The sequence below is a fragment of the Pteropus medius genome, unplaced genomic scaffold, assembly GCF_902729225.1.
Source record: "Pteropus medius unplaced genomic scaffold, Ma_sr-lr_union100, whole genome shotgun sequence".
Taxonomy (NCBI): Eukaryota; Metazoa; Chordata; class Mammalia; order Chiroptera; family Pteropodidae; genus Pteropus; species Pteropus medius.
Genome location: NW_024354500.1, coordinates 17,103,951 through 17,127,637, shown reverse-complemented (window position 1 = coordinate 17,127,637; position 23,687 = coordinate 17,103,951). Strand labels below are relative to the sequence as shown.

The window sequence follows — 23,687 nt, the reverse complement described above, 5'->3', positions numbered from 1 at the left end:
TTTGCTTGCTGCAACATTTTTTTTTTTCAGATACTCAGTTATTTCTAAATGATCCCTCATGACTATTCTGTAATTTTTCTTTGTATTTAGAACTATCACAAGACCTTTTTCTCAAAGTTTATTGATGGCTTTGGACAAGGGATATGGGTGAATATAAGGGGAAGAGGTATGACTAGCATCTATTGGGTGTCGTTAGAACGGTGATCTCAATTTTTTGTCACTTAATCCTCATAGCAATTCTGTAAGGTAAGTGATATTATCACGTATGGGCGAAGATAAAGATACTGATCAGAGAGATTAAATAACTTGCTTAAGAGCTAGTCAGACAGTGGTGCGGCTTAGTTTCAAGCCTAGGTTTTAAGAACTTTCAACTCTTTCTAGTCTGCCATCTCCTTTTACTCTTCTCAAACTGTGTGAACAATTTATTCATTCACTCAGTGAATACTGACTTGCCTGCTCTGTGCTGGGTCTTGGAGACATTGAAAGGACTGTCCTGATGGAACAGAAGTGATAGCAGATTTACCTTTTTCAATAGGATTTCTGGTGATCTGTGCAGATTGGCAAGAGTAGGAGTCCCTCCTAAGTTCATTACAGAAGTCCTGGTAACAGGCAATGTTGGTTTTCACTAGGATGGCAGAGGAGATACAGAGAAGTGGGTGGATTTAAGATACGTGTTGAAGATAAAGCCAACAGGATTGCGGGTGGTGATGTGTATTTGGAAGGAGCTGGAAGAATTGAGGATGAATCAGGTTTGATTTGAACTGAGGATTGTTGGTCCCTTTATTGATATAAGAAAGAACAGGCTGGGGTGGTGAACAGAGTAATAATATAATATAGCATTGTTACATCTGTTGTATCTATGAGGAGTTGTCTAGTAGGCGGGTCAACACCTGTGAGTGATGCCCAAATTTATTTCTCAAACCCAGAAGCGTTCTGGGTTTGAGAAATAAATTTGGGCATCACTCACATGTGGAAGGTACTTAATACCATGGGACTAGATATGATTATTCAGGGAAGGTATGTAGGTATAGGTGTGGTACGTCTGAAGCAGTGTTACTGATTGACTTCTGTAGAGAATCCTCATTCAGTTTCTTAACTCAGAATTACACTTAAACCTAATAGAATTTACTGTGTGCAGAAAGCAAATCCCACCATGTAGCTATGGCGTGGAAGACATTAACCAACAAGCTTATAGCAAACATGTCAGTAGTTAGTAGCTTTTTGATTGAACTGTGTACCAAATGCCTTTGACTTGCATGAGAGACAAGACCTGTGAGCACTGACATGGGAAATCCCATATTTGAAAATGCCACACAAGAGGTGAGTTATGACACATGCATCAGCTTTTCTTTAAGTATAGATAAATATTTAAAAATAAATTCCTATCGAGATGTTAAACCTAGAACCTCTGAGATCACTCATTATCTGATTCACTATTACATACTAACCTCACAGAATCTAAGCTCATTAAAATTAAATATTTTACATGGCACAGACCCTTCAGAATATTCTCAAAAGACCGAATTGTAAATGTTAGATCTGAGAATGCCAAACATGAAAGAAGCTTTACAGGAACATTTGAACAATGAGAATCTACAGTAGGCAAAAACTGGAAATGATGCAAATGTCTATCAACAGGACAACAGGTAAACAATTGTGATATAGTCATTCAGTGGGCTAGTATGCACAACAACATGGTTGAATATCAAAAATATCTTGTTGAATGAAAGAAGCCAGATAATCATTTATCCTGTACGATTTCTATTTCATAAAGTTCAAGAAAAGGCAAAAACTAATTTATGATGATAGAAACTAAAACAGTAGATGTCTGTGGGGACAAAGGATTGACCAGAAGGAGGCATGAGGGAACTTTCAGGGGTGATGCAGAAGTTCTCAATATCAATTGGGTGTTTGTTAAATGGGTGTATCCATTTGTCGAAACTCTTCAACTACTGTATGCTTAGGGTATGTACATTTTACTGTATATAAGTTCTACCTCAGTAGAAAAAAATGAAGAAACAACAAAAACAGTGTGAGCGGTTTTGTGAAGATGTGTATAGGGAGCACTTGGGTGAGGCATCTCTGTAGTCCCAGACTGTTAGAGAAGGTTTCCCAGAGGAAGTAATTTCTCACATCTCTCATTTTTATCCCTTCAGGTCTAAAATGACTTACTGTTCAACTCTTAGCTAACTCTACACAATAATAGTCATTCCTGGGACAACTGTTTAATTTATTGTGCAGTCCAGAATACTATAGGTAGTAAAAGAGAGTGCTATTATGAATCACACTGGGACAGTAGGTAAAACCTATGATCATTGCTCTCTATTTCTGTACTGCTCAAAGGGTAGTACTCTACTGCAGTCGCAACTGAAGGAAGGCAGTAGCAGAACAGGTTACCTGAGAGTAGAGCAGCCTCTGCTTGGTCCTTATCTAAAGGCGGATAAAGGAGGAGCAGGGTGCAGCAAGATGGGAGGGGGTGGATATTACCTATAGCAGGGGTAGACATGTGCTTATATGAATTGCAATTTCCACGTTAACTTTTAAAAGAATGATATTTGTTTTCTATTTCCAAAGTTATTTATGTTGCTTTATTTGTTCCTCTGAAACAGGAGATAGTGGATAGCTCACTTCAAAAATGGAGGATGGAAAGCCCGTTTGGGCTCCACACCCTACAGATGGATTTCAGATGGGCAATATTGTGGACATTGGCCCTGACAGCTTAACAATTGAACCCTTGAACCAAAAAGGCAAGGTGAGTTTCTCAGAAAGATTTCAAAATTTGAGTTCTTTCAATATAAGTGTCTCCCTTCTCAATGAACTAGATATTTCTAGCAGTTTATGGAAAAGCAGTTTTCTGGTAATTGAATTTTAGTTTTCTACTGAGTTGTTAGGTTAAATCAGAAGTACATACCTTAGGGGAAAAATGGTGCCCTATGTTAAAATCAGATAAATTTTGTGAGCCTTTCATTAACACATTTTTAAGAAAAACAGCATTATGGTAAAATAGAAGCATGACATTTTTATTCCTTACACATATTTCTGAAGGTATGAATATATTTGTGATGTATACATGTTCCAGAGTACAAATATGAAAAGCGAATGGGATTGTGTTACCAATTTTTGCTTTTTGCTTTAGCTCCCAGACAATTCTTTCTTTTAAACTTTTTATTTACATAAATCTATTAACATGGGATTGGAGTAGATTTATTTCTATTAAGTAAAGATGCTTAAGTCTTAAACATACCCATCTATTATTATTTTTGCTATAATGATAGTTTTTAATTTCTTTATTTTTTTAATTAATTTATTTTTATTATGGTGATATTGGTTAATGAAATCCAGTAAGTTTCAGATGTACAGTTCAACAGCAAGGCATATATATAACGATAGTTTTTAAAACATGAAAGCATACTTTAATTTTGTGCACATGATATCTATTTCCTTTTATGCTTAGACATAGTATTACAAAATGGGAGTTTGGGAGAAAAGTGACCTGGATTCTCTTTTAGTCTTCATGGTGACTGTAGGGTCTCTTTTTGTGGGAGATCTTCACAATATTCAGTTTAATAAATATACCTGTTAAATAGATCTTCTGGCTAAATTAAATTTGTTGATGTCATTTCTGTTTACTTTGGACTCTGTGAATATTTATGAATAATTTATATTTTTCTGATACATGGTTAACTAATGCCATGTGACTGCCATCCTTCTGGGAACCTTAGAAAAACAAGGTGGATCTCTCATGAGGTCTTTTCACAGAGGAAACTATTCTGTTACTGTAAACAACCCAGGAACCTAAATGCATAATATATAATGTGGCATGTGAAAGGAGGCCAATTAAAGTTACCCTCAGGAAAGATGAGACAAAGTGTTTCTAGTTTTTTCTCTTATTAACAAGTATCTATTTGCAGTACATGTTAAAAAATAAAATAATTTAAAAATAAGCTCTATTATTTTTATTTGTTTGAACTTACAGGGGAGAAAAAAATTTCCTCTATTAATTTGAGACTCTGGCTGGGCCTAAGAATTAAATTGACATAGACAGATTTACAGTGGAAAAGCATACAGTTTTTATTAAATTTTCACATGCATATGGGGAGCCTTCACAGAGAATGAAAACCTAAAGAAGTGCCTAGAGCAGAAAACTTTTATACCTTTTAGACAAGGAAACAATTTGTGAAGAAGTGGTAAGACAAGGGGGTTTGGGCTAGGAGCAGCAAATTGTGGGGAAGTACTTAGGAAAGTAAGAGTTAGTGTAACAAGGTTTGTTTGTACAGATTTCTGTTGGCCTTGATTCCCCTTCTCTGGTGATAGGAGTGTCTTCCTTCCTTCTGTTATCAGAAGGGCACCTTTCATATGGGAGTTATATGTCCTGCTCTCAGGAATAAAAAAGATCAGAATGCCCTTGTTGCATCTGCTGTTTCCCAAGTGCCTTTAACTCATAATAATCGATATGCCAAAGTAGCATATTTTGGGGTGACAAATTTAGTGAGCTTTTTATTCTTCAAAGTTTTTTTTTCATTTTTGTTTAGAATCTTTTATAAGCACAGTAAATCAAGAGGCTGAAATGAAATGAATAGTATATGTGCTAAGTATATTCTGTTATTTAGGTATATTCTGTTGTATCCACAAATGACAAAATAGTTCAGTTGAAGAATAGAAGAAATTAGATTTATGGGTATATGCTTTTTCATACTTTAAATAATTTATGTGCTTTTAACTGTGCCTTATTAGTATTAATCACATACACACATAGGTAACCAGAAAAAAACACTTAAAATGTAAATTGTGAAGCCATGAAAACTATGGATCTATAGGTAATTCTGTAAACTAAAGTTGAAGCTTCTTTTCATAAACATTTTTTGAGGGTTAACAGAATCTCAGGAATTGCTTTAAATCTTTCCCCTACTTTCTGATTGGGGTTTTAATAAATTGTAAAGCATAATAATTATATGATTAAAAAGATCTACAAGAGAAGCAGTCTTTTTCTTAGATAATCCATGGTCTAGAGATAACCAACTTATAAATATTAAGGAATTAAGTGCATAGAATGGTAGACAAATCAAGTAAAACTGCTGATGTAGTAGAAGTGTAGAAGAGGGAATGATTTAGCTCTGATGGAGAACACGTCTTTGATGATAGTAATAGTTTTTCAATTGTAACCCGTAGTAAGAAATAAATTTTGCATTGCATTCGATATGTATAATGTGTGTGTGTATTTATGAAAAACAGATATTACATGTCAGCAAGTATGTGTACTGAGTGCATGTGTGTATCTATTCATAAATGAAACAGTTGGTTAAATGAAACATCTTTACCACATATGGTGTTGTAAACAAAGGGCAGCCGAGTACTGGCCTCATGCTGCCCATGCTGCTCACCCAGTAGACCAACATAGGAGTTGGGCTATTTAGAATAAGTGTTTATTGTCAGGGCACTGGTGGTCTGAGAAGGCAGCTGGTTAACACTTTTAAACACTGCCTTCCTTTCTTAGTCTGGCTTGGAATATATAAGGGAAAATCTGGGTATTATTCCAGGGGCTACGTGACAGTTCTGAGGGGATCTCTTGTGCTTCAGGGAAGCCTTCCCTCTGGCAGTGTGGTCCTCAGGTGAGTTAGCAACCCAGGAACAAAGGTGGGAGTAGCCTGAAAGGAATGCTAGACCATAAAGACTGTGATCTGTAAGCATAAGAGCGTTAATCATAAGTTTTAGGGCAGCTTTCTATGGCTGGGGACTTCTGAGCTCTGGGCCAAGCCTCAGGGGACAATGTATTGTTAAACTATAGGGCAAGGAAAATGGGACTGGGGACACTGTGAGGCCTCTACTACTGGGGTTTAACTGGGCCCTTCTTCAATTCCTCACTGTCAAAAGGCAGAGTCTGTTATCTATGAGACCAGCTTAAGGTGAAATTATTTGCTCTGAAGTTAAAGAAAGGCTTGGACTCCAGGTATCTGTCAAGCATTTGGCAGCCAGATGATGACGGACCTACAGGCTGGGCTCATTGATTGCATCAGCAAGACACAATTCCTGTAATTATAAACAAAAGAAAAATAAGAAATGCTTCTCTTAAACTAGCAAAGCTGGGGAGCCAGGAGTTGAGTCGAGATAGATCAAGGCCAAAAACCCCTTCTGTCTGATATTGGATACAATATTATGAATTTGTTTGACCTTCCTCTCGATTATTTGGGAGTTATCAGTAAGATTAAAACAGTAAAGTCCTTTAAATTCCTCATATCTGTGGTTGCTTCTTAGCAACAAATAATCTGTAGTGGCCCTGTGCTCAAGGATGACCTCTCTGGCTTGTCTTAGTTCTTCCCCAATGGCATCGCTGGTCTGAGAGGTGGCATTCAGGGATTTCACCAAAGAGCAGGCCATTCTCCTGATTTCTACATTTAGAGCATTAGTCATGGCCGACATCACAAACAAAGCTACATATTCAGCTGGAATAAACAAGTGTAGCTCGCTATTACAGTCAGGGCCTAAAGTAAGTTCTCTGTGATGCCAAGTCAGGTGCGGCCTCTGTGGCATAAAAGCAGTTAGTCTTCCAAGGGAGCAAGGTCCTCCAGAGTTATTGGCTGGCACATAAGAATAGACAGGAACCACGCTGCAGGTACCTTAACATAACTCATCGAGGCTGGAGAACTGCAGTTCAGGTCTATGTTGGCCATAACGACAACACTGGTAATGTCACATGTTCTCCTGCCGAGGTTACCACAGAGACCTTAAGGGAAAATACAGCTCTGTCCTTCCTGGTGTCAGTAGGACCCCAGTTACAGATGTCAGAGTATGAAATAGGCTTGTCAACAAATTGAGAAATGATGTGATTCCTAATAGTCTCTGATGGGGTACAAACTCCTATTAAACAGAAAGTGAAAGTCTGTCTATGTAGGTCCTTCCTGAAAGGCAAAAGTCAGAGAAACTAAGTACGTTTGGCTAGATAAACCCAGACGTTTTCATCTCTTTGGAATGGTATTGGTCCTTCCGAGAAGCATCTAGGATTGTTGTGAGAACAAGTATTTGAGGTCCTAGTCTAACAGCATTGATTTCCATGTTGTAGTATCTCTTCTATCCTCAAGTTCTGTCTTCTTTACTCTGGTGTTGTGGATCCATGGCTGGATTCCTTCAGGTTTGATAGCTGAGTTGGTGGTCAGGAGTACCAAGGTCACGGAGCCTTCTCTCTGGCAGCACAGTCCTCCAGTGTCATTACCATCCCAGGAACAAAGATGGGAATAATCTGGAAAGAATGCTAGACCATAAAGATTGTGATCAGTAAACATAAGGGCATTAATCATAAGTTTCAGGGCAACTTTCTATAGCAGGGGACAGTTGAAGCTCTGGGTGTGACTTTGAGTTGAGGTAGTACCAGCAGCCTGGATTTACTCTGTAAACTATAGCCATAGCCTTGTCTTATACGTGTGTGTGTGTGTATGTATGTATATACATACATATGTAGATGTACAAATATTAAAATAATTGAACAGTTTTTTCTCAGAGTTTTATTTGGCACGAATGGAAACGTCAACCAATTATAATCGTGTGAGAAATATAAATTTATAGATAACTGTTAGAATGACATGGATAAAATTTAATTCTCTTTAGATGTAGTTTGAGATCATTCGTTCTCCCTTACAAGATACAGTCTTACTTCTAGAATTTCTACCATAACATTTAAGTGATATAACAAAATATATTCATGCATAACTATAATTTCATGGACCAAATAGTTTTAGATACCGTTTATATTTCTGGCACATTATCGGCACAAGAATTTATGTCTAATGTGTTTTACTCGAATGATAGCTTTAATTAAATCATAATCTCTTCCGTTGGTATATCTGATTGATTGAATGTCATTTTTCCTTTTTAAAAAGAAAATTGCAATATATAAATATTAAAATTCTTATTTTTAAAAAGTTGTTAAATAGTATACTTCTATAAATTTAATATTAGCATACTTCACATTTTGTCCTGCTCTGGGTGTTATAGTATGTTTTTTATTGATATCCATTATTGATTTCATGGTCATAGTAATAGTGTGTATGGTTTTTGTGTGAAGTTATTATCCTGTTTTTGGGTTAGTGACTTGTTAAATAATAGGATTGCATTACATTTTAATTAAGAGCATATTGTTGATATTATTACACTGAACACAACCAGTTAAGCTCCTTTATTTTTCTTACTGTTTATAAACCTCTAGTTTAATGAGCTCTTGTTTCGTTTGTTAGACATTTTTGGCTCTCATAAACCAAGTGTTCCCTGCAGAAGAGGACAGTAAAAAAGATGTGGAAGATAACTGTAAGTATCATGCTACAAAATAGTTCTCAGCACAGGGAAGGAAACTGATCCTCCAAAAAATAAATTAGTCGTTATATTACTAGGTACACTGTACTGGTTCAGAAGAAATGTAGCCTTTTGACATTAAGATTCATGTGAATAGAGGAGCTCAGAAGCCCTAAATTCATTATTGTCTCACATTTGCACTTTGGTGAAAGAGTCTCTTGAATGTCCTTTTAGTGTTTTCTCAGTTGTGTAAATGTGGGGAATGGTAATAACCTACTATGGAGCCTGAACTAAAGATCTTTTGTTAATGATTTTGAAGGAGTTATTTTAAACCTCATCTAGAACTAGATGATATTTATAGTAGTATATGTGGTTCAATAATTTAGAAGACAGGAGGGCCCATTTAATGTCATTGGTTTAAGGAAACACATTTTAAAAATATGTGTAATAAGTACTAATTGAAAAATCGATTTCAGAACATTTTATTAAAATGAAACATTAATTTTACTTATAACTATCTTAGAGTGTTTAGTGGGAAAACTTTATCTAGTGAACAGGCCATATATATTCTTGCATTTTCAAGATTAAGTAGTAATATTACATTTTTTATTTGGCAATATTCAAGAATTATGTCCAATTGTCATGGATTTCATTAATGATATCTTTAAAAAACCTCTTCATTTAAAAGAAAAAAGGTAAGAGAAGGGAATATATTTTGTCCTTGTTGATTTTCTCTGGTGTTCACATTTGAGTAAGCCTGTAAGATCCCCATATGTGAATAGGTAATGTGGAATAGAGTAATGGGAGAACTCTGGACTGAGGGAGAACCTAAGTTCAGATTCTTGCTATGCTATTAGGAAGCTGTGTGCCTCCTCTTTGAGCTTTTCATCTATAAAACAGGAGTGATAACATTTGCGTTGTGTGTTTGGAGATATATTTAAAATGCTTGGCACAGTGCCTAACCTCTAATTGTCTTTTAATAAATGGTAGCTGCTATTATTAGGTATAAGAGTTTGAGAAAAAATGTGGAGCTCCTTTCCTTTCCAAAATTTCTGGAGAATTTGTCTGATTGGATACTACTTCTCTGAATAACCATCAGAACAAAGTGAAAAAAAAAAAGGAATGTGAGTCTACCATGTCCAAAATAAGAGAGAATATTCTTTTTTGTTATAACTTGCTAATGTATTCAGAACTAGGAATTAATCCTTTTCACATATTAAAGTAAATGTTTTTTTATTTATATATTCACATGTGGCTAAACATAACAAGTGGTTTTGAATCATTTTTAATCCATTTCTTAAATTAATTTAATACATTCTCCCTCTGATTATTTCATCTCATATTACACGTGTCCAGCCTTTTAATTGTCCAGTGTTTGCAGGTGTTTTCTTGGATGATGTCAGATGGCAGCAGTGCTAATGTGTGGATGTTCACTATCCTCATCATTCAGTAGCCCAGCCCTACTTGAAGTCCTTTTTCTGAAACCACATCATTAATGCAGCTTTGGTTGTTGACTTTAGGATGTAGGTTTTCCAGCTAAAGTGGTCCTATAATTTATTCTTTTGCCTGAGACTTGCCACTATACCACTGTCCTCTGCCAAATGGCATGGCATTGTTTTTTAGGGTCTTATGTCCATATTTCTAAAATCCTTACCTCTTCTCTATATCTTAATGGTAATATGATTAAAAGCTTGTTGTCTGTGGAGCATTCTAAACTATGTGATAAAAGTTCTATTGAAAGAGAGACATGAGTTGTCTTTTGATAGTGACCTAATAAAATAGCAAAATTTATTACCAAGTTTTAGCTCTAGGTTTTCTATTTGAAGGGATTTGTATATGGAGGTTAGTATGTTAATTTTGCCTTTTTACTTGACTTTTGGGTGTTAATGCCACAGTAGGAGAAAAATTCAGGGATATGAAGTCAGTAATAAAATAATAGCATTTTTTCATGCTGATTTTGAAACTACTGTTACTTACATGACATAATACTCTCCATGAATTGTCACCATTAGAATTTGAGAGTAATAAATTATAGACTGTATATTGGAAAGACTTCTAAAAGTTGCCTGGTTCATTCCCTTTATCAGTAATAGAATGACTTCTACGACAATATAACTATAGAATTGATTGACTTCTACTGTGTTGAAGTTGTTTGTGGATTCCTTTTTTTCTTTCAGTGAACTAGCACTGTAATGAGTAAGCACGGCCTTAAATGTTCAGATAACTTCCTTGTCAGTTCCCTAAATTTAATGTCATACTCACTCTTCATTAGAAACTTTTGGTATGTCATACTCACTCTTCATTAGAAACTTTTGGTATGCTTGATATATGTATATCAAGCATATATATATATACATATATCAAGCATACCAAAAGTTTCTATATATATATATATATTCATTATACCAAAATGCTTTTTAGGGATTTTATAAGGAAAAAATATGGTTATTCTTTTATTATATGTCTTGTTTTTAAAGTTTTGCTATTGAGTATAGTTAAATCTATGAATAATTAGGCCTAAAGGGCAAACAGTTCACATAAAGGGTTGCATGTAAGTAACCAAACCAAGTAATTCTAGAGCTGACTACTAGGAGAAGAATTAGGTGGAGAAGGAAGTTATTTTTGAGATGCTTGTCAACATCCCTAGATTATACCTTTAGGGATGCATAGACAATTGGACCTACTGTTTCCCATTCTGGTAAACAGAGGGTCATAATTATGTTCCTTTTTGTCTTTCCCTTTCCATGTCTTCATGAAAATGGAATAGCCTGATTTAAGAGAAAGACCCTCCTGTCCATATTCTTACTGTCATTGGCAGATACTTCACCAGTTAGAGATTTATTTCGTTAACAGATATCCTTGAGAAGGCGGGCAGTGAATGTGGAAGGAGGTGAGAACTGAGAGCAGGCAGTCATTCACATGTTAGTATAGGTTTATATGATTAGTAGCTTCTCCAGGGGAACTATTATGGGATTAGGAATTCTTACTTAAAAGAAGCAGAGAAAATATCATACAACCAGGTAGTTCAGAGGAAGGTGAGAGATCCCGGAGTGTGCTTTAGGTAAGACCAGGCTCCTGGGGAACGAGAGTAGAAGAGGAGGGCTATGGAAAGGTCAGTGACCAAAAATCCAAATTAGATACACCTCTGTTGCCTACCTTCTCCAAATCTTTCCTCAATTCAAAGGAAAGCTGCCATTAAAGCTGTTAGGAGGCTCCACCTACTCCTAACTTTTATTCTGCCATAAGTGGCATTAGAAAACAGTGAAGCATGTGTTCTTAGAAAATGAATTAGATACATTATATGACTACAAGCATAGGCTGTCTTTGGGATTGGTATAGCAAGAGACTCTTGTTTGACAGAATTGGTTGGGTACTGAATTGTATGTTAGGCATACGTACAGTGTAGGCATATATATAACTCCAGTGAGGGGTCAAGCAAGCAAATCAGTCAGGCAGGGTACTGTTCTCAAAGATCTAGTTTAGTAGCCAAAACCAGATATACAATATTATAATCTCAATACTGGCAGTCTGTGATAAGCACTATTTAGAAAGTACAAAGAAGAAAGCACTTCTAGCGGTGGTAGTAGTGGTAAGAATGGGGAAATATCATTTGTGAGATAATCTTTGAAATGTCGTTAAAGGATAGGTAGAGTTTTGACACCTAGAGATGTAGAGATGGATCCCAGTGCATGAGTAATATTTGGGTTTGATGCATACTTTAGTCTGCCCATAAATTAAACCGTATTAAAAGGAATTGTGGAAAATATATGAAAAGGTCCGTTGAATGCAGGTTTAATAAGGGCCTTGAATGTCGAATTCGAATGTGGACTTTGGTAGTTGCGGAAACCCACTGATGTTTTTTGAGGAAAGAGATGTAATTAGGTCTCTAGTTAATGTGCTGAGGGGTCTGGATTAGGGACGAGAGAGACTGAGGCAACAATTAAGAGGCTACTGTCATTACAAAAGAGATAATGTGACCTAAACTGGGATTAGAGTGGTGGAAATTGGAGACATTTTAGAGATTGAGATTATACTAATTTTGAGAGCCTGCCACAAGTCTGGTTCTGTGCCACACACTTTATTATGTGGTATACAGAGTTGGAAACTGGTTTAGAGCAAGGAGGCAGAGAAAAGATGATTCTAAGTATTGACAAAGGTTTGCAGTCTGGATGACTGAAAAAATAGTGGTGCTAATAATAATAGGAATAAAGCAATTGGGAAGAAGAATGGTTTTGTGTGCTATGTTGTGGAAATGTAGAAGTGTTGCTCAGAGGATTGGAGGGCTGGGAGAGATTAGGCTGAGAGAATAGGATATGTCTGAGTATGTATGTGTGTATATATACATATATGTGTATACATGTATATGTGTATTCTGAGATATTAGCAGAACACGTATCAGAAAAACAAGATTTCTACCTTGATTCTACTATTAATTAGTTGCATATCCTGGGTTAAGACAATATGTATTTTCAACGTCTGGTTGGGAATTTGAGTATGCAGAGGGCTGACATATGTTATACATGGATTTTCAATTACAACAGTGGTCAGCGCTCCTAACCTCTGATATGTTCAAGGGTCAAGTGATTAATTTCTCCAGGACTGTTATTTCGTCCTATCAGTTGTGTGGCACTGACTGATCTGCTGGTTCCTTCCCATTCTAAAATTTTATCTTTTGTGTTTTTTCTGTAAAATTCTGAGTGTCAGATTGAATTAGTGTTATCACTTTGTTGTGCCAAAAGTGTAGTAAAATCAGCACTATCTAAAGGAGTACTTTCCATTTGAATTGTGCTTGACTTTTTTAACCACCTTTCATTAATGTGTACTCACCTGGTACTAGATGTACTTACCTGGTTGGAAATTCATTGTTTATAAATATCACATTTGTAAGCTGGATATATTTTAAATTGGCCTCTTGGGTTACATGTACCACGGTTTTAAGAAGATGGAATTAATACTAACAGGTGAATTTTAGCTTGTATTGAAAGTGATTCAGATTAAGATAGTGTTGTTTTATTTTACTTTTTTCTTTCAAATAGCTAATGATTTACACATTTTACGTTTCAGGTTCACTAATGTATTTAAATGAAGCCACACTCCTTCATAATATCAAGGTTCGGTACAGTAAAGACAGAATTTATGTAAGTATTTTACCTATGGTTTAAGTTTTTGCAGGGATAATTATTTTACATGCTTTGTTTGATTTTGTCAAGCTGGAAGTTTTCTAACAGGAAATCATACTTGATCGAGCTTGTTGAATAAAGTGTGAGCTCAATGAAAATAAGATTTTTTTTTCTAATTTACTGCTCTAACTCTAGGGCTTAGAACATGCATGGTACATAGTAGGCACTTAATGAGTATTTATGAAATGAAATGATGACTTCAGAGCATCATCTGATATCTTTCAGACTTAACAATGTCTATTTTTTTATTGTAAAAAAATACAAATTATTTTGGGTTTTGAATTATTTTTGGAATATGTCTGTAGATCTGTTTAATTAATTCACTTCCCACATTGTTCTGTAAAGAATTTAAGGCATCCTATAAGAAATATATATTTAAATTAAAAACTTGGATGACAAAAAAAATGTAAGTTACACTAACAGCAGTACATGAGGAAATATCAAGAACACTGAAATGCTGATCATAGAACTTAAATAGTTGCAATATTTTATTAAACCCTAAGTAGATACTTTACCTTAAATATTCAGAATATTAAAAAATGAAGGAGAATGCTTTGAATGTAAATATGGTTTACATCAGCTCACTCAGATGAATACCTAACTAGCATGTTTTACTTATAATTACTCAGTGGGCACATTAGAGGTTTTATTTTAATATGACCTAGTTGTAGATTCCTTTGTTGGCTGGAGATAAATTACCCCGCAGTAGTTCTCCTGTTATAAAGATGGGACTCTTCATTATTTTTGAACGAAGAAAACACATGGTTTCTTTGACACCTCCTAGATCAAATGGCAGTCTTAATATTTTATATCACTATCAATTTGCCTAATTGTACTTACTTAATTCTGACTAAATTACCTTTAGTCTTTGCCATCTGTCCAAGTAGTGACAGCTGGGAAATAGAACCAATCTAATCTTTTCCATAAGAGTTCACTTGCCATCTTTTGGTTGTACATAGCACAGTATTAAGTCTTTACTTTCCTCCTTTAATTTTTTTCAAAATCAAGTAAATAAAGAGTGTTCTTAGGTTTAAATATGGCTATTCTTGATTAGAAATATATTTAGAAGCAAAACTTAACCAGCAAATTAATACTGAGCATCTGAAGTGTGCTAAATGCTGTTTTAGGTACCGAAATAATACAGATGCTTAAAGTTTGTTAAGGAAATTTAACATGTAATAAGTCAATAAAAGGTGATTTGGATATAACCAGAAAACATCATCTTTCAAGTAGAACTGGTCACTATTTTTGCTTTACTTGTCTTACATCACTTGGTGTAGTAGAACAATCTTATTTCAGCAGATTTTTATTGTTTTAAATCTTTTTCTTGAAGTTTGGACACTTTTTATTATCTTTACAGCATCATACTTTTTAAAAATTGATACACTTTGTTTTTATTTGGGATGTTTATACAAAGATTTAACACCTGTGGGATTTTAATTGGTCTTTTAGTGCTTCCTGTGCTGCAGTGGTACTGTATTTGCTGACTGTGACCATTAATAACTGAAGGTTTATATGCAGTATTAATTGTATTTTTAAAAATTGTTTTTTTCCTCACATTGAGTTTAGTTGACCTACACATCTTTGCTGAATTGCGTGGTTGATAGAAAAGAATATCTTTGTGAAATTTAAGTTTTTGTTTTTCTTGTATAATGTCTGTGTCATTCTGGAGAATTTTAGAGGTATTCTTGGCTTTTTTGACCCTTCTGTTTCTAAGATATGTCTGCAGTTGAGCAGGTGACCTGTTAGATGGCAGCTGTTTGGCATCATCACCTGCTGTTTAGAGAACCTGTATTTTCAAAGTTAACTGAAGCTAAGTTTTTTTTTAGCCAGTTATGCCATTTAGTTATAAAAATTAGCATTACATAAATATGGTTATTATTACTATCATATATGTGCAGAACAGAAACAATTTGGAATAAGAATTTAAATTGGATATTTTTGTATTTCTCACCAACCAGAATTATATCACTATTCTCCCTTAGATTTGAGTAAAACAATAGCTAACTCACTTTAACATTTTCATCGAATCCTAAAATCTCTGTTACTTTCCTTTTCTCTTCCATAGAAAGATTATTATCTGGAATTTCTTACTTTTTACCCTACTCCAGGAAACATCTTTGGGAGCATTCATCGAATTTTAGTTTAGTAGTCTGAGAGTTCAGGGTTTCTGCATCATTTCCCTTCCACAACTAAAGCAGAAAAAGGAAAAATATGGTCCTGTGTGCCCTATTTGGTCAGTAAACCACAACTAATTGCTAAACCACAACTTTCTTTCTACCCGCAAGGAATTTTATGTCTTATTGGTGCATTTTTTTGGGTCTTTTAAAGCCACAGTTAAATTCCAGATTTAAAAGAGAGCTTAAGTTGCTCATTAAACATTTAGCCTGTCAATATTCTAGGCAATGGTTAGCATATGTTTTGCAAAATCAGAGACCAGTAGCTAAATCAGTTCTTGGTATTCAGTGATAGGAATAGGCCTAGAGGGTCTTGTGAGTGACATTAAACTCTTCAGTAACAGAGTGAATATTAGGTGAGGAATATGAATGTCCAAAAATCGGGCTGTAGGAATAGAACTAGGAGAAGAGATTCCATAAGTGGAATCTGTTGAGAGGAAGAAGAAGGCTGACTGACATAGATAGAGGCTTAGAGACTGAGCTCTCTGTCCTCACTTGGTGGTGTGCCATAAACCTGGGAGAGCATGTGGGAGGAGAATGTTTTCTTTGAGGCAAAAGGAGGTCAAGAGAGAATCTTGTTATGTGTTCTGAGTTTGAGATGCCTATGGAATGAGAAGATAGTTGTAAATATTTATTGTTAGAAAAGTATTTGTCCTGTAGAGATCAGGGAATGGTTAGGGCTAGAATTGAAGGTATTTATTTGCTGTATTTTCTTTCTCCTAATGAGCTTTGTTTAGTTTTAAATGAAAATAGTAATTGGAAAATTTTATGTTTATGTTTTTCCTGTTTAGACATATGTTGCAAACATCCTGATTGCAGTGAACCCATACTTTGACATACCTAAAATATATTCTTCAGAAGCAATAAAGTCTTATCAAGGAAAATCTCTTGGGACAATGCCACCTCATGTCTTTGCAATTGGTAAGTAATTTAATTGCATCTTAATTTTTGTTTTTCCTTATATTCTATAAATTTATTCATTTTTTCTTATGGATTAATAGAAGGTGCCATGAATTGAATATATGTTTTGGAGGGCCTATATGTATTTTGAATGAATCACCATTGTTAGGAGCATATGTTTTATACAGGGTGGGGAAGAATACTTTTACAGCCAAATCATGGGGCAGTTGTATGTACAACATTATCTCTGTTACATAATTGTGTCCTCTTATGTGTATCCAGCCAGTTGAAAGTAGGATGTAATAAAAGCTGACCTAATGGTTCTTTTTGACTCCTCAACATGATCAGCTCCATCTTAAAAGCGTCCTTCTTTATAGCTTTGAGGCCCAGGCCTCCTGCTGTTACCCAGATCACCACTTGCGAGTGTGTTAGAGTGTGTTACTTGCGCTAGATATAAGCTATAAGGGCAGATGTCTTCAAGGCCTTATCTTGCTTTATACAATTTAAAGGATTGAAAATGATATATGCTTCTATCTCTGGGGAATCTGTGTGGGAAGACAGCAGTATTTGTCTGCCTTTCTCAGGCTCTCTCATCTTAAAGCACTCTAGCTCTGAGGAGCAGAGAGGTGGAATTATTTGACACACACACCCCCATAGCTGGTAACTGCAAGTACAGAGATGTTAGCTAACCCTTTGGATCTAGGCATAACCCATAGTTAAATGATGACATGTTTTGGTACTGATCTTTAGTGCAGTCTGTTTCTCTTTGGGCTTTCACTTCATGCCTGTGTTTTGGCCTAATCAGGCTTCAAAAACTTCCAGGTTTGGCTGACTTGTGTACTGTGTACTGCTAGGCAGACTGAATATGTCAGCCAAGTCCAGTGCGACAGCAGATTGATTTGATTATCAGATACTTTCATGGGTGTTGGTATGTTTTTCTGTCAGTTACAAAAAAAAATGTAAATAAATTGGCTTTTATTTTTACTCGTTTACTGCTAAAAAAGTATTTACAGTGATTCTACCAAAGTGGGTGGAACAGATTGCTGATAAATTGGTCAAAAGAATGAATATATCTTGCATGTAATTTACATTTGGTCCTTAGAGTAAAAGCCATTTGTAAAGTTTTCCTCATCGGTATGGGTAGCACATGTCTGAGATGAGAAATGGTTGTCTTATACGACTAAATCAATAAGAACATAATTTTGAATTAAAATTATTTTAATTTGAGACCACTTTCAACAGAATTAAATTGTGCTCAACTTATCTGTATAGTGTTCAAATTTAAGACATTTTATAGCCTAAATTGTTGTAGTATATTGAAGATAATTAAAAATTATATGTATAAATAATTACAATCTAAAAATTTATAGCAGTTAATTTTGCCTCTTTCTGAAATGTTGATAGGTTCTACAAGATGTTTAAATTTAATGATAGTAGTATAGAAACAACACAGATTTATTTTCCAATTATTTTGTCATTATGTATTTTCTCTAGCAGAATTTTTGGTTGCCAGGTTTTTGTTTTTATTTTTTTTCAGATTCCTTAGTTGATAGCTCGTTGCTTCTTGAATTTTTCTGAGGACTTTGTTAGTTATGCATAGTGACCATTTTTTTTTTTAATCTTTGCAAATCTCTGGTATTGGGAAGAGTTGAGCCACAGCTCATAATATGGAGACATTTTAGTACAAACATAAGAGTTATTTATTTAGATTTCATATTATTTAGGTGTCAGAATAATAAGCCAGATGTTTAAAGTAAATACTTTTAGAGATGTTTTAAATACTTTTGAATGATTTTATTTAAAAATTTTACTAACTGTAAACATACATTTATAGTTTAGGAGCAAGTTCTCTTTGATAGTGAATGAACTTTCTATCATTTAGTAAATTTGTATTTAATACACTGTTCATCATTAATGTATTATTTTTGACCATAGCCGATAAGGCTTTTCGAGACATGAAGGTGCTCAAGATGAGTCAGTCTGTCATTGTATCTGGAGAATCAGGAGCTGGCAAAACGGAAAATACAAAATTCGTTCTCAGGTGAGGAATATTTAGCTAACCTAGAATAATTTGAACAGGTTGATTTTTTTGTTGTTGTTATGGTAAAAAATGTATAACATAAAATTAACTGTCTTAACCATTTCAAAGTGTATACAGTTCAGTAGTGTTAAATATATTTAATTGTTGTTCAACCAATCTTTCAGAACTTTTCATCTTGCAAAACTGAAACTATACCCATTAAACAATTCCATATTTCTCTCTACCTCAGTCCTTCCTTGGCAACCACTATTTTGCTTTCTGCTCCTGTGTTTTGACTACTCTAGATACTTCGTTTAAGTGAATCATACAGCGTGTGTCTTTCTGTGTCTGGCGTATTCCACTTAGCATAATATCCTCAAGGTTCATTTATGTTGTAACATGTGTCAGAATTTTTTTTCCTTTTTAAGGCTGAATAATCCATTGTATGTATATATCACATTTGTTTACCCATTCATTTGTCAGTTAGCACTTGGATTGCTTCCACCTCTTGGCCGTTGTGAATAGTGCTACTATGAACATGTTATGAACAAAGAGACACTTCTTTGGGATTTGAATAGTTTAACTTTGAATACTTTTATATGCTTTATGACATAGTTTAAAATAGGGAGCTCTATCCTTTTTTAAAAAACAGACACCTTATATGAAGCTAATCTGTAGATTGAAAACTATCTCTGACATGTTATTCTCATGAGGATCTTTGAGATCAGTGCTGGTTAGGCAAAGGGAAATCTGCAAATATTCTTTACATTCTGTTCTCAATATTCCCTTTTTAGTGTGGTCGAAACCACTTTTTACGTTATGCTTATGATGTTTGGCATTATTTCTACCTCTCCACAATCCTCCTCTCAATGTATCTCTTTGCTGTCATCACATTAAACTCTACAGTTTGTTTAAAATCATAGCATTTTAAATACCAAAGGAACTATAATGCTCATTATAGTTTAATTCTTTTAATTTACATTCTCAGGGATGTTAAGTCTAGTGTTGAAGCTACTGCTAGGTCCAGTGCATTCTAAATTCTCACCAGTAGTGTTCTCAAGGTATTACAGTTCTTAGTTGATTGCTGAATGGTGGGTCTCTTTGAAATTTTTCTGTTTTTTATGCAAATGTATATACTATTTAGAGTTATTTGTATGAAACCAATTTGAATTTGTTATTGCCTATTATGTATACGAAATTCTAGTTAAATGAATTCTTCCTGATACTCTTGGAATTTTTTCTCTCCTTTATGTAATAATCATGGCAAGTCTGTGGTTAATATCCACCTTTGAAAATGAACAAATAATCAAGGAACTGTAAACATATAATATAAACATATTGTAAATCAGCAGTTACTTTTTGAAATGTACTAGGCAAGCAGTTGTTCCATCATGTTTTGTCTTTCACTGTAACAATGAGAAAAGTGGTAACTTCTTAGTTGTTCAGTGGCAGATCACCATATTTTATCTAGCCATGAAGACTGAATTAATAGGCTTTCACAAAGACTTTGGAATCTAATGCAGAAGATAAATATTACTGTGTGAAACGTGTTATATTTACAACCAAATAGTCGGTTAAAGTCAGAATATTTCCAAAAAAATTTTTAAAAATAATGCCGATTTAGATGTTAAAGGCAGTTCCAATAGAGGTTTAACAGAATAGTTGTATTTAAATATAAATTTATGATTTTTAAATGGTTACAGTGATCCCGGTTTATATTTTACACATTAAATAATATTAAAATTATAACATATATGCAATATTGTCATCTAAGTTTTTTATCCTATATTTTAAACAGATATCTAACTGAATCCTATGGAACAGGTCAAGATATTGATGACAGAATTGTTGAAGGTATTGTTAATTTTAAAAATTCTGATTTTTTGTTCTTAGATATGTACTGAAATTAACTTAACAAGAATCCTCTTAAGTAGTTTGTAATATTCTCCCAGCGATCCAAAAGACTCTCCTTTCTCCTTCAAATCTTTTCTCAGATATCATGTTCTCATTTACTTAATGTCCATGCCCCCCCTCCCCCACCCCGCCCCATGTAAGTGCTAAGAGGTCAGGGAATTTTATATATTCCAAATCCCCAAAGTAGTACCTGATACGTAACATATGCTCCATAAATTTCTGTTGGATGAATGAAAAAAATACAGGAAGCTCTTTGGCCTTCTGTTTGCTTTATCGACTTTGATTTTTGTAAAGCAAGAGAGAATTGGGTGCTTTTTTAGGGAAATCATTTTAACAAAAGAATGCAATTGAAAGGCAAGAGTCTGTAAATTAATTTCTTTAAGCTCTCAATGCTTGCATACCCTTAGAAAATCCTCTTGTACCCCATTTTGGAGGCTATTGGTCTAGGCTTACTATTGTGTTGAATCTACACCACCCTTCTACATCATAGATTCCTCTCTGGCTTCTCCACTTATATTCTCATTTCCCTTTAGTCTACTCTCTGTATGGAAGTTGGAATGATCTCTTTCTATTTAAACCCTTTAATGGTTTCATATTTTTCTCAAGATAAAGTCCTAGTTCCATAATAACATCACCTACGGTGTTCTTTGTGGTCTGGCCTCTGCCTCCTCTGGTCTAATGGAGTCATGTTTCCTTAGAATCCATATGCTTTCCTCATATGGTTCTCTTTGTAGTTCGTTGAGGTGTGTTAGGCCTCTTTGGACACTCTTTCTTCTTTCCACTTCCTCACTCTCCCCTACTAGGCACTCAGTAAGTGTTTTAATAATGACGATGATATTAACCTATGTAGGATGTATTAGGCATTGTTAGATTTGTTTAAAATCTGTATCTAATTGAAATCTTCACAGAATGAGGTAGGTACTATTTTATCCCTATTTAACAGATGAGAAACTGGGTAAAAAATGCTTAAGTAACTTGCTGAAGAGCATACTGCTTATCAGTTGTGGAAGTGAATATAAACCCAGGTATCTTAACTATTTGCTGTACTAAGTATTTTATTAAATATAATAACTAAAAGTGTTTTATTAAAAAGCATATTTTAACATTATTGACATTTTAAAGAAAAATTTAAGATGATCAGAAATGTATTAGGGGCCTTCTCTGTTTATGCATTTTGCTAGATCATAGCTAGCAGATGTATTTATTTCACAATGATGTAAAAATGCATGTAGATGAATATAAAAACTAATATTTTTAAAGTTTGCATTAATAAAGTTTTTTGTTTTATTTTTTTTTCTTTTTGACTATCTGATAAAGAATGATTTTATTTTAATTTGACTCAGAGACATGACCTGGATATTTAATAAACCTCGCATTGGAGTCTAACAACATGGTCTAATAACATGATCGTGTTTCTAGATATAAATAATTTCTAGTTTTACTTACAGTTCTCACTGTGGTACAGTTCACACCCAGGTATGAAGATCTCATAAGTAATGCTTTATTCACAGTAAAGTACCTTACTGTAGCGAGGAAATCACCCTTTAAAATTGAATAAACAAATAAAAACAAATTAAGGCTTAATGCAGTACAATGCCAATTAATATTCTGATTTGTTTATTTGAGGTACAAACTCTCTTGAGAACTGAATATAGACCTGGTTTCTTCCATGAGAATGTATTGTTCAATATGTAGTGTGTTAAGTTGAGAAAGTTGTAAAGTATTATTCCAAATGTTTCTACAGCACCTTACTAAAGGATAGAGTAGATGTTAACTGACAGGACATAGAAATCTTTTGGTGCCATTCTTAATTGAAGATTGGTCATTGGTTCTGGGATGAGTATATCATTAATAGCATTAATATAATTTTCTTATAGAGAGGCTCTTACCCTATTTTGGGGCATTTTACTTAATTTGTTAAATTCTTCAGCAAAAAACTAGTAGATCATCAGTAAAGTAGATCATCAATAACAGTTGTAATTGACTCCTTTCATTGCCAACAGCCAGTCATATGGCCTTCCACAAGTCAGTTGACCCTGATGGGCCTCAGTTTTCTTGCCTATCTGAAAGGTGAGGTATATATAATAGCATTTTTTAAGTTTTAATACTTTCTTACTTATTTTGGCAAGTGAAACAACTGGGAAATGATCTTTAAAAGGGTTTAGAGACTAGTTGAGCTTTCTAACACAGATAGAATAAGAGAAATGGACCTTAAAAGATTTCATAAGAAAGAGTATAGCAGTAACATTGCGAAGTGGTTTATGAGGTGGTTGATGGAAAATATGTAAGATTGACATTAATCTGGTATGTTTATAGTTGAGACTCTAGTGAGTACAAGAATAAGACTCTTAAGAGACCCTTTTCCAGTCATGAGATGTATGTATGTGTGATTATAAAAAAAAAAAACAATTAAAAACTTACATTTGTTCATTGAAATTTTAAAAACAATTTTTCTGAGAACCTTTTGTAGATAATTCTATAGGCTGACTTGTTATGTTTTGTTGGATGTTCATGTAAAAATGTTAAATCTGGAGGTTTTATTAATATATAAAATATTTTAGCCCAGTAACTCAACTAATAACTTTTTGTCTGTATTTTGTCACAAGAGGTTTGTGCTTTCTACTGATATACTTGTGAAAACCTTCAAATTTTTAGAGAAATTTATAAATTTTGTAAATGAGTGACTTAAAAATTTAGTCTTTTCCATAACATGTATGTTTTTTAAATATAGTTTGAGTATTTTTCCCATTTCTTGTACTTTAATAGGGACTGAATATAGTGGTAGTCAATAAATATTGTGGAATTTGACATTACATGTAAATTTTCATATTAATATTTTTGAGAAATTTTGCTAGCGCTATATATATTAGTAAATGGAAACATACTGTGTATATTGTTTTGTAATTTTCCTTCATGCTAATTTTTTGATGGAATATTTTTATTTTTCTTTCAATAGCTAACCCACTCTTAGAAGCCTTTGGAAATGCAAAGACTGTTCGCAACAATAATAGCAGTCGATTTGGAAAATTTGTAGAAATACATTTCAATGAAAAGGTAAGTGAGAATGAGTTTGGGGATGATATATTTGGGGGAATGTTTTTTGAAAAATACAGGTGTCTTGATAGAATTAGAGTTGTACTTGAACTCATGGAAAATTTATTTGTTCACTGTGACCTCTAAATACGCTAAGCTTACATTTATATATCTGTTTTTTCT

The 23,687-nt window shown here is 34.2% G+C and overlaps 1 protein-coding gene across 7 annotated transcripts in view; it reads left to right on the top strand.

The window, feature by feature from the left end:
• Positions 1–23,687, top strand: part of MYO6 (myosin VI) — a 137,198-nt gene that overhangs the window by 51,035 nt on the left and 62,476 nt on the right. For all 7 annotated transcript variants that reach the window (XM_039853230.1, XM_039853229.1, XM_039853225.1 and 4 more), the window contains exons 2-8: positions 2,610–2,752; positions 8,226–8,295; positions 13,345–13,418; positions 16,429–16,558; positions 18,473–18,578; positions 20,356–20,411; positions 23,428–23,525. In XM_039853230.1, the coding sequence (XP_039709164.1) occupies positions 2,636–2,752; positions 8,226–8,295; positions 13,345–13,418; positions 16,429–16,558; positions 18,473–18,578; positions 20,356–20,411; positions 23,428–23,525 (651 nt within the window). In that variant the 5' untranslated portion in view covers positions 2,610–2,635. The remainder of the gene's footprint in view (positions 1–2,609; positions 2,753–8,225; positions 8,296–13,344; positions 13,419–16,428; positions 16,559–18,472; positions 18,579–20,355; positions 20,412–23,427; positions 23,526–23,687) is intronic.